Source organism: Artemia franciscana, chromosome 9 (genome assembly GCF_032884065.1).
Source record: "Artemia franciscana chromosome 9, ASM3288406v1, whole genome shotgun sequence".
NCBI lineage: Eukaryota > Metazoa > Arthropoda > Branchiopoda > Anostraca > Artemiidae > Artemia > Artemia franciscana.
In genome coordinates, this window is record NC_088871.1 from 11,483,262 (window position 1) to 11,497,977 (window position 14,716).

The 14,716-nt window shown below is 37.3% G+C and overlaps 2 protein-coding genes and 1 non-coding gene across 3 annotated transcripts in view; 2 read left to right on the plus strand and 1 right to left on the minus strand.

The window, feature by feature from the left end:
- Positions 1–14,716, minus strand: part of LOC136030997 (synaptotagmin-4-like) — a 340,989-nt gene that overhangs the window by 149,486 nt on the left and 176,787 nt on the right. The window lies entirely within an intron of this gene.
- The window catches only part of LOC136030998 (serine--tRNA ligase, mitochondrial-like), a 44,332-nt gene that overhangs the window by 19,307 nt on the left and 10,309 nt on the right, over positions 1–14,716 (plus strand). Inside the window, exon 2 of the mRNA XM_065710159.1 lies at positions 252–887. Within this exon, the coding sequence (XP_065566231.1) occupies positions 255–887 (633 nt within the window). The 5' untranslated portion in view covers positions 252–254. The remainder of the gene's footprint in view (positions 1–251; positions 888–14,716) is intronic.
- Positions 7,441–7,514, plus strand: Trnai-aau (transfer RNA isoleucine (anticodon AAU)). Its single transcript has one exon. It is a non-coding gene; the product is annotated as a tRNA-Ile (tRNA).

Below are 14,716 nucleotides of genomic sequence, written 5' to 3' on the forward strand. Positions count from 1 at the left end.
GGAGGATGCCTTTTGGCTCTGTTGGGCTTACATGTAGATTTGTTGGTCCAAAGTCTAAATAGAATTGTTTGGTTTGCAACAGTTTTGTTGTAGGAAATTTAGTGAAATTTTAAGGTAGTTTTGCAAAGATAGTGTATCTGTTCACTACTAAAGGTCCATATTAAAATTGAATTGAAAAAGACAAATTTCAGTATTATTAACTGAGAATTTAACTCTCTTCCTATTTTTATTGATGTAATCATTAATTTCAGAGTATGTACCATGCAAAGTTTCAAATATGGGTAGGGAGATTGCAGCAAGTTTTTCCAGTGACACACAGGTACAAGTGCAGTGCTACTAAAGCAATTCTGTCTGATCCAGCAATTCCAACTCTAGATGTGGCATACATTACTGATCCTCGTAATACACATAAAATTGATAAATTGATTCAATCAAGAAAAGGTAAAGGAGACATTCATCTTGTTCAAAAGCTTTGGAAGGAATACAATGAAGAGACTATCGAAAAGATGAAAAGTAAGAAATATGAGAAGTTTATGCTTGAAGCATGTAAAATACCTAATCAAGCTCATTCTGTTCTTGATAGTTATGGGATAGAACCAAAGATAGTTAAGTATATCAATGATAAAAGAAAATTCGATTTCCAACCGCGTGATTTTGCTGACTTGTGTCAAAAGTGTGATTTGCTTAAAACAGAGTTCTTGGGCTTTTTAGCTGGTCATAAAAGTTATATTCTCAAAGATAGTTTGGCTGAACTGGAACAAGCTTTAATTCAAAGAACCTGTGATGAACTTTTGAAAAAAGGTTTTTCGTTGATATCTGTTCCAGACTTTCTTCCATCTCATGTGATTGAAGGCTGTGGAATGGATATTAAGGCTGAAAGAGGTCAGGTAAGGTTTTTTTCAGCCAGATAAGCCAATGTTGTCTCTATTTGATCATCTACTGTCATTTAGTGGGAGAGGGGGCAAACTCCTTCCCCTAATGAATAGAAAACCTGAATTTTGTTAGGTAAAATTGTATTTTTTTTTAGCAATGTCAGCCAATCTTTTGATCCTACATAACTAAGAGAAGGATCAACTGATTTTTCTAGGTATTTTTGGTCATATGTTGTTATTGGCTTGGTTATGATAGTGTAAGTTATGTCTGAAAAAGCTTGTCAATTTAAAAAATTAAGGCTAATACAAGTTAAGTTCATTGAGAACATATGATAAACATCTATAACATGGTTTTTTGATATGCTAAATATAATGGTATGGTTGTGGCTGAAGTGGTACTCACATTTCTAACAAGAAATACAATATTGGAAATACAATCAATTTTTGAGCAAAAACTACATCTTCCTACACAAGATGATGAATGTCATCATAATCATAGTTTACAACCATAAATGACGTTAGAGTTAAACTATATGATGATGTTTGTTGCAACTGGGTTTTGTTCTTTGCTATATTTCTAGGATGCAGCTACAGCTGCAACCGTGATCTAGCTAAGAACAAGCCAAAGGGTTTTCCATCTTAGTGATATCCAATTCAGAAAGAAGCTTTGTTGATAAGAGTTAAGTCAAAAAGTGATTAAAAGCACTGAAATCAATACATTTTTGTTAATTGTTTATGGCTATATCCTGGCATAGGCTGAAGGTAGAGGGCTGAAAAAATTACAAGGCCAGTTAATATTACTTTTAGAAAGATTAAAAATAAAAAAAAAAATCAAATATCGTGGTTGCACTGGTAGGTGCAATCTAGCAAAAGACATACGTGTCCCATATTAACAAAAAAAAAGTTCAACCCCCCTAATAGTGGTGTCAAATTGAAACACAAAGTATTAGGAACCGCCTGGGCTGAAAACCCTTTAAACAAACTTACGGCTCCTATGCTTGAACAACAAGAAAATCCATTGAATTGATAATTAAGGAAAGTGGTTGCAACCAGGGAATTCTACATTGAAAACCAGAGGTGCCATTTGGAGGGGTCAGGGGTGGGCAAATGCCCACCCCTGATTTTCCAGGGGGCCAAGCTTCCACTACAAAGGGCCCTTTTCTGGCCATAATTATCCATTATGTCCAACATAATCCATTCTGTTCAAATGATTTGAACTAACTGCACGCCTATTAGCCAAAGAGCGTAATTACCTGACGACCCTTGGGGTAATTACGCTATTTGCTATTAATCATTGTAAACTTTGAAAGTAGGTTAGATTCATAATAAAAGTCTCAAGTTCTGTCAAATGCCCCATGCCCACCCCAAGATTGCCCAAATGGCGCCTCTGTTGAAAACATCTTTTTTCTTTTTCTTCTCCTGTGGCCAGTTGGGTACTGGAACATCACAGAGAGCTGTTTGAGGGCTCATTTTAAAGGAACTTGCTATATCTTCGTGGTTTTGTAATTAATAAAAACAATATTTAAAATGAAATGAAATTTTTACAAAAAACTACATTTTTGTATACAAGATGATGAATGAATGACGTCATAACTGTAGGTTATAACGTTATAACCATAAATAACGTTACAAGTAAACCTAAATTATTATTACAATGACTCCAGCACTGTCAGCAATTAATTCTGAAGCAATAACACATCCCTATCTTATCAAGAATCATGTTCATATTCTTTAGGAATTTGTCTCTAAATCTTCTACATCATATCCTACCGCTTAAACACAGTTTAACACATTTTCAAGATGTTTTAGCCCTCTCTTTTTAATACTTTCGTTATCAGTAATTTAGACCTTTTTTCTGCCTGTAAAATCCCTCAAAAATAATGTCAGATCAGAATGGAGACAGCGCCATTGGAATCCCCATGGTTGATAGGCCCGTTCAGAACAAATATAGTCCATCATCTTTAGCAACAGGGAAAATCACTTTTTTACATAAAAAGAAGTGATTTTTCGTTATTTTTTTTTCCCAGGGGTGATCACACTGAACCAAAGGTCTTAAGGTCTTGGGAGACAGTTGTTTCAAATGATTTTCAGTAAAATCACAACTTTTTTCTCTGAATTTTGCCTGTTAAAAATAATCTTATTTAGAACATCTGATATTTACAAAAAAAGGTCCTGGAAATTAAATACAGCTTTTGAAATAGTCATAAATGCTCTTGTAATTACTTATCAGTTTTAACCCTATAATGTTCAATAGATATTGATTTTTCAACCTGAATTGATTGTTTGAGTAAACCATTCTTCTGATAAACTAATCGAGAAAAGAAGTTTTATCTGATGGAAGTAGAAAGCGAAGTTAAAGCTTAAAACCAGCAAAAGTTATTGCTTCACAGTGTCTTCAATATATATCTGAGAAAGTAGTTCAAATTGACCTGTGATGCTGTGATGCTTGCCTTGTTTGTGTAATTCTTTTAAAACCAGCGCTTTATTGAGAAGACAATACCAACGCAACAAAACATGGTTGGGAATAAGAACATCCTTAGATAACGCAAGTAAAAAATTAAACTAATAGCTTTTGATAGGCAATATTGGAGTTATGAAAGAAGAGCAGGGAGGTTTTAGAAAAGGTTATAGTACTACGGATAGAATGTTTATTTTAAGTGGATTAATTGAAAAGTATGGATCAGGAAAAAATAAGTTATACGTTGCATTTTTGGACTTAAAAAAAGCGTTTGATAATATCAATAGATTTCTGCTTAAAAAAGCCTACATGATGTGGCTACCTTCTTGTTTCATTCGTTTGGTTGTAAATATTTATTTTGAAACTAGTGCAATAATAAGAGTACGTGGGTCGGTTATTTTGAGGCCTTTTAAAGTTAAGAAAGGAGTAAAGCAGGGAAGCGCCTTGTCACCTCGACTTTTTGGTCTTTTTATTAATGATATTGTTGAATTTTTAGCAAAAAAATGGGCTCCAACAGTGAGATTGGGTAATATAAACTTCTCAGTGTTGTTGTTTGCGTATGACATTGCTCTAGTGGCGAATTCGGCAAATTTACAGAAGCTCCTGGATTTAACAGATGATTATCTAAAGATGAAGTGCCTGCAGGTAAAATGTTCAGAAATCAAAAGTGATTATATTTAACAAGAAGAATGATAAATATGAAAGTAAATTTTGGTTTAACGGGGAGGAGATACAAGTTGTGGATAAAATTAAGTATCTTGGATATATTTTTCAAAGTAATAGAAGATGGAATTCTCATATAAAGGAAACGTTAAACCAGGGAAGAGCAGCAATGTTGACAATTATCAGGAATAATGTAATGGGTATAAAAAATTTGTTGTTACATAAAAGGGTCTTTTTATCGAGAATAATGCCCATTCTACATTACAGAGCAGAGATTTGGGGGTATGAGAGAGCGGCTCAGATAGAGAGTATTCAATTAGGGTACTTTAAGAGATTGTTTGGGCTGCATAGAACAACTCGTTCAACAAGTCGTTCAGTTACCAAGTGATGACCTCTGTCCACCTGATATGTCAGATAAATCTAATGAACAGGAAACAAAAAGGTCAAAGAGATTTGCTTCCGCTGTTGTATTGAAAAAAATAAGAGCAATAAACTATATGTAATTAGTTTATTGGGCATAAATTTTGTTTGTTTTTATTGATGTCTTTTAGTTTTACTGCTGATGATGAACAGTGTATATGTGTTCAAAATATCCAGTTAAGAATTTTATATCTGTTCACTGTCGATTAAAGGTTTCATCCCTATTTTGAACTGTTATACTTTCGTCTTTTAAAGGCAGTGTGGTCTTCGAAGTTATATCAGGTCCTCCCCCCAATGACATTGGATCCGGTCGAGGTTTAAAATTAGAGATCTGACTTAAGAGGTCCTTCTAAATATGAAATTTCATTAAGATCCAATCACTTCTTTGTAAGTTAAAAATACCTCATTTTTTCTAATTTTTCAGAATTAACCCTCCCCCAAACGCCCCCAAAGAGAGCGAATCCATTTCGATTTAACCGTCACCCCTCTATCCCCCCCCAGATGGTCGAATCGGAGAAACGAGTATTTCTAATTTAATCTAATTTAATTTAATGGTCTGGCTGCCAAATTTCATCGTCCTAGCTTATCTAGAAGTGTCTAAACTAGCAAAACCTGGACCGATAGACCGACAGAATTTGCGACCGCTATATGTCTCTTGTAAATGTCAAGTGCCACAAAAAAGGAGAAATAAATCTGGCTTTAAAAGTTTGCGACGTCCGCTTTTCTTTGTTTTTGTGACAGCAAAACAGAGCTTTTTTTATTAATCATCTTGACAGTCATTTATATTATGACTTTAAAAAGCAAACAATTCCAACAAGGTTGAACATGTAAAGATTCTGACTTTACCCAATATAAGTACGGTGGTTGAGTTGCACGGTGGTTCAGTTGCATGGTGGTTCAGTTGCACTGGAGTTCAGTTAAACGGGGTTTGGTTTGATGGGGTTGAGTTGCACGAGGGCTCAGCTAAATGGGGTTTAGTTGCACGAGGGTTCAAGCTACAGAGGGTTGAGTTACACAGGGGTTCAGTTGCACGGTGGTTCTGTTGCATGGTGGTTCAGCTTCTCGGTGGTTCAGTTGCTTGGGGTTCAGTTACGCGGTGGTTCAATTGCAATGGAACCGGATGATGCATTTAGTACTTCATATTAATCATACATGTCTTGCTAACGAACTGTTACTAAGGAGCGACTCGGCCTAATAGTAGCTGAAAACAGAAAATGTAAAAAAACAGATTTTGTATACCAGTAAATACATGAATATCTTTGGATTCTTATGCCAATTCCAACTATGTGCGATTCATAAAAGTTTAACTTTAAAAATCAAAACCTACGAGTTTGAGAAAATTGATTTTGAATTAAAATCAAGTAGTTGTGGGCATCAAGCCATGGCTAATTGTAGAAAAAGCCAAGACAGATAGTCCGATTGAGTGAGAGGCAAATCTGGCATTGACCCCCTTATTAGGATTGTATAAAAATGATGCCAGTTCATTTGTTGATAGATAAGTCTATTTGCCGGGTTTTTGAAAAGAAGAAAACATCCCCAAAAAGCCAAGCGATCTTGATAAAAATCTCATCATGAGATTCATAATAGAGAACCCGATTGTAGAGGTTTCAAGCTCATATATTGCATTGTATTGTATCGGATTAAAGACGCTTCTCAACTATTAAGGCTGTTGCGCCGGCCTTGCAGTATGTTGCTTCTGGTCACAGAACATGGGTTAAGTACCAGTGCGAACAGAAATCACAAGTTTTAGTGCCTCTTCAAAGTGACCAAAAAGATTGAAGGGCAACTAGCCCTCTTCCCACGCTTTTTCCCACAATAGCATCCGCTCAAAATCTTGTGAAAGCCATTTGAGTCAGCATACTTGAATATTCCAATGACTATACCTTTGAGATTGACATTACCGGTACATGTGTATTATTCAGAACACACTCAATAAGTGAAGTTAGGTTCTTTCGTGAAACAAACTACGATGTCAGGTTAGGCTAGGTTATAAGTCATGTTGTGTCCATTGATGCACTGTTTTGTTGTGGGCAACAACCCCTTATCCTGGAAAAATATAATTGCCTCTTTTTCAGTCTTTGGCAAATCCCAAATCTTCGTTTCAAAATCCATGTTCAGACACTATCTTCTATCACTATGCGTAGCAAACTAAATTGAGTTTTGTCTTTGTGGCTATGAAACCGGATTTTCTCAGCAAATTTTTTGAGTGTGTTCTGAATTGAATTGAATCAGTTGAATAATGAACAAGTACCAAATATTTAATTAAAATGTACCTGCATCCAGTTTGTTTCACTAAAGAACATAACTTCACTTATTAAGTGTGTTCTGAATAATACATAAGTACTACATTGCCTCCCATAGTCCCTGTGAAAGGGCAGTAAGTTACTCACTTTGCCTATTGTTCACCTGTAGTATTTGATTTTGGTAAATGTATGGGATGTTTTGGGGGAATTTTCTGTGGTAGGGAATTTTCCATGGGAAGAAATTTTAGGGGAAGATTTTACACGCGGAGGATGTATCCTGGCTTGATTTAAAGGTTAGAAATTAAATTAAAAAGACAAACAAGTTTTTTAACTATAAGTGAGGTGCAACACTGAAACTTAAAACGAAATTGTGTACGAGGGGGACTGTCCCTTCCTCGAAAATGACTCTACGCTAAAGATTAACATTTTGTCGTAATTCTTAAAAAAAAACAACATTCAAATACTAGAGTCCTTGAATTTGATTGAGAAGGTTTTTTTTAAGAACTACAAGACTTCGGCGTAAGGAGGGTTGGTTGTGGCAGGGGCAGCTTTCCTCATGTACGGAATAATTTCTCTTCGTTTTAAGTTTTAATGTTGCTACTTACTTAGTTGGAAAAACACTTTTTTTATTGATTAAGATTGAAGAGGTGAAATTATGTGCCGAGCCCGTGCATAGCCGTAATGCTTATTGAGAAGTTTCATTTGCATTTTTTTTGTTTTTAATTAACATATTTTTCTGCCTCAATAGATTCATGAATTTATTTTTTTAATTGTCATATTTAACGGCTTGTTAGCTCAGTTGGTTAGAGCGTCGTGCTAATAACGCGAAGGTCGTGGGTTCGATCCCCTCACGAGCCATTATTTTGACCTTCGTATGGTAACTCCATCAGGCTATTTTAGGGATATAGTTTATATCGAGCTAACAAATTTTTTTAGTAATCAATATTAATTTGCTTTCTTACGCTTTTCTTCAGTCGAAGTGTGCCTTTTTGTGAAAAATGGGGTTATAATCCAATGGGGTTTTGGATTATAATCCAAATTGATTATAATACAGCCTAAAGCGTCTAATCAACAAGAGCTCTGAATTAATTAAAATCTTCTGCCAATTCAATGTTGTAACTTTTGACAACATGGATGAACGTAGTGCCTTTTGATTCAGTTCAACATCCCCAGAAATTTTCAACTTAATAAATTAGGGATTTCTCAGATATTACAGGTACGCCCTTATGACAACCTGGATGCGGATGGTTTAACCCTTCCCCCCTCAACACTTCCTGAAAATTTCAGCTTAATGCTCTTAGACATTCTTAAGATATTACAAATATGACCGTTTGACAACCTGGATGCATATAGTTTCTTTTGATTTGGTTCAACATTGACTCATAGTTTCAAATTTATGCCCTTAGTCTATGCTGATGTATTGTACATAAGATCTTTTGACGACCCGGATGCATAGTAATACTTTAATTAGTTCAACATTCTCCTCAGTATTCTCTGAAAGTTTCAATTGTGCCTTTAGCCGCTCCTGAGAATTTTTCAGGCACGGCATTTTGACGACCTGGATGAGCGTAATTTTTTTTCTTAGTTTTTTTTTTTAGCTTAAAACTCCCTCAACTGGAAACTCAACTCTCAACTCCCTCAACTCTGAAAGTTTCAGCTAAATACCCTTAGCCGTTCCTGAGATATCACAGATATAACCTTTTGACAACCTGGGAAGCATCTAGTGTCTTTTGATCTGGTTCAACCTCCCCAACAACATGCCCTGAAAGTTTCAACGTACTACGCTGTCCCGTTGCCGAGGTATTACATCTGTGTCAATTAGAAAACCTGGATGCATTTAAACTCTTTCGATTTAGTTCAGTAGCAATAGTGTAGTAGTAGTAGTAGTAGTAGTAGCAGTAGAAGTAGTAGTTTTAGCAGTAGTAATAGTAGTAGTAACAGTAGTGGAAGTAGCACTGATAGTAACAGTAGTAGTAGCTGTAATAGTAATAGTAGTCTTAGTAGTAGTAGCAGCAGTAGGAATAGGGCCTAGCCGAGTGGATGGCACGTTCGAGTTGTAATCCTAAGTCCTGCGGGAGGAGGGCTCGATTCCTGGTGTAGTAAATCCCTTTGGCTTTGGATTGGAGTAAGTTGTGTGATTTTGCAAGATCAGTTGTGTGTATACACAGATTGTATTTCTCAATAGTAATATCAGTAGAAGCGTTCCTAAGATTTTATAGATTCATGTATTGTCGTTTGATATAATTAAGCATTCCGCTCATCATTCCCTGAAGTTCCACCTTAATACCCTTAGACTTTTCAGATACACACAGGACTAAACATTCCCTCTTTCCTAATAATTTGAAGGAATAGAGATAAAAAACGGCCCCATTATTCAAAGAATGATTAGCGGATTAATAAACCAAAATTGAAATATTTTAAGTTTTATTTATTAAAATTAATTTAAACATGCCATGCGTGAGAGAGTTTTTGGCTTTTCTTAGCAAGAACCTAGCAAAGAATGAACTACGTTCTTTTGGGAGAGGTTGGTGTCATCACCTAGACGGTCGTCTGATTGTTCCAGAAGGGATTTGAGGTTGCTTTTGAAGTTATTACGTCATTTCTTCCTGCTGTCCTCCAGCTGTATCCACCGTAGACTATTCGCTTGAATAAAACTTCTGATGGGCGCATTTTCCCCATTCGATGCATTTAATCCAGAAACCTTAGTTGCCACAGTTGCACTTCCTGGAGAATGGACCTTGCTGACTAAAAAAAAACAAAAGAGAGTTGACGTCTTCCTCATACTGAAGACACTTCAGTATTTTGTTTTTGGCGAAAACTATCCCCCGATAACGTGTTTTGAAAATTGTTTGATATTTTATCGCTGCAACTATGATAATGTCAGGTTTCCAATGGGTAGCGGGCTGATTCTTCCTGTTAAAAGTTTTGAGACATGTACATTTCAACAGTATAATTTTATTTCTAACTACCGTCATTTTCAGAGGATTTTAAAGCCCTTATTAAAGTTTTTTTGGATTTCTAATTAAAAATCCCATAAACTTGCTTTTTTCATTACTTTAATATAACAGGTAATAGAACATTTCCTTAGTCAGTGTTAAATGTATTAAGAAAATATGTTTTTTTTTAAATAATTGTGTTATTATTAGCTGTGGTTACCTCTTTACTATGTTACAGCTGTTGCTTCAACTATGGTAACTTCCGCCTGGCCTCTTCAAACCTCATAATTTGACATAACTGCTGGAGTCAGTATAAAACTATATTTTTATACAAATGGTCAAAGAGAAGTTTTTGATTTTTTTTTTTTCAAAAAAAAAATTCTTAACTTACTTAGAAGTTAAGTAAGTAGCTTAACTTACGGCCCATGTCCCAGGAGCTGCGGATGGGGTTGTTAGGCCCAGGGGCATAGTTATTTGACTTTTAGACTATTTTGAAAAAGAGTATTTTTTTTTAATTTTGATTCAATAAATTTGGGGGGAAAATGGCGGTTAATAGGAAGAGGCTGACTGTCCTCTGATTACCTTTGACTCTTCAAAATTGAACCTGAAATTTCAATTTCTAATCGAATGAGCCTTCTCCAAAGTTTGTACTACCTTCCCTTCTATAAAATCCTTGAATTTTAACAACGGGTAACTTGCAATAATCTATAGCCCTTGTCCCGAGGAGTATGGGGGTTTTTGTTAATCACGTTTACTAATCACGTTTTATTGTTCGATTGGAAATTGAAAGTTTTAGTGCCCTATATAAAAGTCAAAAGTGATCGGAAGGCAACCAGCCCCTCCCAGGAAAAAACACCTTCTCTGGAAAAGACTTCCGGTAAATAGTACCTCGCCGGAAATACCCCACCCCCTGGAAAATACCCTTCGAAACAAGAGCTAAGAGCTCATATGGCACTTGTGACGAGGCGAGAAGAGCTAAGAGCCAAGAGATCATATGGTATGAGCTCTAACAAAATTCTATGAATCAATAGATTGATTTAAAAAGGAAAATAAGAGGCTTAATGCCGGTCAAGATTTAAAATAAGAGCTCTGAGTCACAAAGTCCTTCTAAATATCAAAATTCATTAAGATCCGATCACCCACTCGTAAGTTATAAATACCTAATTTTTTCTAATTTTTCCTCTCCCTTTTGCCCCCCAGATGGTCGAATCTGGGAAAACGACTTTATCAAGTCAAATTGTGCAGCTCCCTGACACGCCTACCAATTTTCATCGCCCTAGCACGTCCAGAAGCACCGAACTCGCCAAATCACTGAACCCCTCCCCCCAACTCCCCCAAAGAGAGTGAATCCAATACGATTCTGTCAATCACGTATCAAGGACATTTGTTTATTCTATCCACCAAGCTTCATCCCGATTCCTACACTCCAAGTGTTTTTCCAAGATTTCCCCCTCCAAATCCCCACAATGTCAAAAGATCTGGTCGGGATTTGAAATAAGAGCTCTGAGACATGAATTCCTTCTATAAATCAAATTTCATTACGATCCGATCATCTATTCGTAAGATATAAATACTCCAATTTTCATGTTTTCCAAGAATTCCGGTTCCCCCCTCCAACTTCCCCGAATGTCACAGGATCTGGTCGGAATTTGAAATTAAAACTTTAAAGCACAAGATCCTTCTAAATATCGAATTTCATTAAGATCTGCTCACCCTTTCGTAAGTTACAAATACCTCAATTTTCAAAATTACCCCCCCCCCCCAATTCCACCAAAGAGAGCAGATCCGGTCCAGTTATGTCAGTCACGTATCTTAGACAGGTTTCTATTCTTCCCATCCAGTTTCATCCTGATCTCACCGCTTTAAGTATTTTCTAAGATTTCCGGTCCCCCCAACTGCCCCCCCCCCCCAATTACGCTTGATCCGGTTGAGATTTAAAATAAGATATCGGAGTTACGAGGTCCTTCTAAATATGAAGTTTCATGAAGATCCGATCACTCCTTCGTAAGTTAAAAATACGTCATTTTTCTTATTTTTCAGAATTCCCCCCCCCCCCCGCAATTGAGCGGATCCGTTCCAATTATGTAAATCACGTATGCAAGACTTCTGCTTATTTTTCCAACCAAGTTTCATCCCAATCCCTCCAATCTAAGCGTTTCCCATCATTTTAGGTCTCCCCACCCCAAACTTCCCCCAATGTCACCAGATCCGGTCAGGATTTAAAATAAGAGCTTTGAGACACGATATCCTTCTAAAAATCAAGTTTCATGGAGATCCAATCACCCGTTCGTAAGTTAAAAATACCTCATTTTTTCTAATTTTTCAGAATTAACCCCCCCCCCCCAACTACCCCAAAGAGAGCGGATCCGTTCTGGTTATGTCAATCATGTATCTAGGACTCGTGTTTTTTTCGCCACCAAGTTTCATCCCGATCCCTCCACTCTAAGTGTTTTCCAATTTTTAGGTTTCTCCCTCCCAACTCCCCCCCCAATGTCACCAGATCCGGTCGGGTTTAAAATAAGAGCTCTGAGCCGCGATATCCTTCTAAATATCAAATTTCATTGAGATCCGATCACCCGTTCGTAAGTTAAAAATACCTCATTTTTTTTTTTTTTTCAGAAATACCCTCCCCCCCCCAACTACCCAAAAGATAGCGGATCCATTCCGTTTATGTCAATCATCTATCTAGGACTTGTGTTTATTTTTCCCACCATGTTTCATCCCGATCCCTCCACTCTAAGTGTTTTCCAAGTTTTAGGTTTCCCCCTCCCAACTCCCCGTCCCCATCACCAGATCCGGTCGGGATTTAAAATAAGAGCTCTAAGACACGATATCCTTCTAAACATCAAATTTCATTGAGATCCGATCACCCGTTCGTAAGTTGAAAATACCTCATTTTTCTAATTTTTAAGAATTACTCCCCCCCCCCCCCCTAACTACCCCAAAGAGAGCAAATCAGTTCCGATTATGTCAATCATGTATCTGGGACTTGCGCTTATTTTTCCCATCATGTTTCATCCCGATCCCTCTACTCTAAGTGTTTTCCAAGATTTTAGTTTTCCCCCCTCCAACTCCCCCCAATGTCATCAGACCCAGTCGGGATTTAAAATAAGAGCTCTGAGACACAATATCATTCCAAACATCAAATTTCATTAAGATCCAATCACCCGCTCATAAGTTAAAAAATACTTCATTTTTTCTATTTTTTCCGAATTAACCGGTCCCTACTCCCCCCCCCCCCCCTAGATGGTCAAATCGGGAAAACGACTATTTCTAATTTAATCTGGTCCGGTCCCTGATACGCTTGCCAAGTTTCATCGTCCTAGCTTACCTGGAAGTGCCTAAAGTAGCAAAACCGGGACTTTAGGTTTTCCCCCTCCAACTCCCCCCAATGTCGTCAGATCAGGTCGGGATTCAAAATAAGAGCTCTGAGACACAATATCATTCCAAACATCAAATTTCATTAAGATCCAATCACCCGCTGATAAGTTAAAAATACTTCATTTTTTCTATTTTTTGCGAATTAACCGGGCCCCCACTCCCCCCCCAGATGGTCAAATCGGGAAAACGACTATTTCTAATTTAATCTGGTCCGGTCCCTGATACGCTTGCGAAATTTCATCGTCCTAGCTTACCTGGAAGTGCCTAAAGTAGCAAAACCGGGACCGACAGACCGACAGAATTGGCGACTGTTATATGTCACTTGGTTAATACTAAGTGCCATAAAAAGTATCCAATAACTTTCGGCTTAAAAAAAGAATAGAACTGCCTGGGGATTATAAATAATGTCTACCTCTATCCTCCTTTCGTCTCTTCCCTAGAGATAATTCTGTATTTGTCCGAAGGCTCATTGAAAGTTGAGATGTTTTGGCATTAAAATACACGGGGCATCTCCCTCTCTCTTTAGCTGCAAAATAATCAGAGAACCCCATTGCCGAAGTTTAAGTACCTTTTAAGTTTTGTAATTTGTCCATTGCTAGCAGATAGTGTTTGTTATTGGGAAACATACGGACATTTTTTGCATGGGATTTTCTGAAGAGGGGAGAGAATTTCTGGAGGATTTTTCATAAGAAGAACATATTTGCACAGAATGGGGGGATAAATTCCTTTCTTCCACTTTCCTTAGCACTCCTCACCTAAACTAAAAAATAACAGAACCCAAATAAAATATTCCAATTTGGAAAAAGATATTTTCCTCGAGGGGGTATTTTGCTAGGGAGGGGTTTTCTATGGGAGAGAGGGGGGAGCAAACGCCTAGACCTTTAGACAGTGACAGGGCAAAGTGAACTCCCATTAATAGACATACAAAAAGGAGAAATAAATCTGGCTTTAACAGTTTGTGACGTCCGATTTTCGTTCTTGAACCCACTTTAAGTACGGCGGTTGAGCTGCACGAGAGTTCAGTTGCATGGGGGTTCAATTTCACGGTGGTTTAGTTGTATGGTGGTCCAGTTGCACTCTGGTTCAGTTGCACTGGGGTTCGGTTACACGGGGGTTTAGTTAAATGTGGTTGAGATGCATGGGGGTTGAGTTGCACAACGGATCAATTAAATGGGGTTTAGTTGCATGAGGATTCAGTTACACGAGGGTTCAGTTGCGTGGTGGTTCAGTTGCTTTGAGTTCAGTTACACGTGTTTCAGTGGCTATTGAACCGGGTATGGCATTTAGTAGCTTACATTAATCCAACCTTTCTTGCTAACGAACTGTATGTAAGGAGCGACTCTGCCCAATAGTTGCCAAAACTGTAAAAAACGGAATTTTTTAACAGTAGAGACATGGAAGGCATTGGATCCTTATGCCAGTTCCAAATATATTCAATTCATAAAATTTTAATGTTAAAAATCAAAAGCTACGAGTCTGAGAAAATTTGCCTGTTTTTATAAAAAGGGGGAAACGCCCCCAAAAAGCCAAGGATCTAGATGAAAATCTCATCATCAGATTCATATCAGAGAATCCGATTGTAGAGGTTTCAAGCTCATATATTGCATTGCATTGTACCGGATTAACGACTCTTCTCAACTACTAAGGTTCTTGCGTCGGTCTTGTAGTGTGCTGCTTCGTCTGGGTTCGAACTCTGGATCCCGTGTTACCAACCTGAGATCAAACCCACTGCACCACCACAGG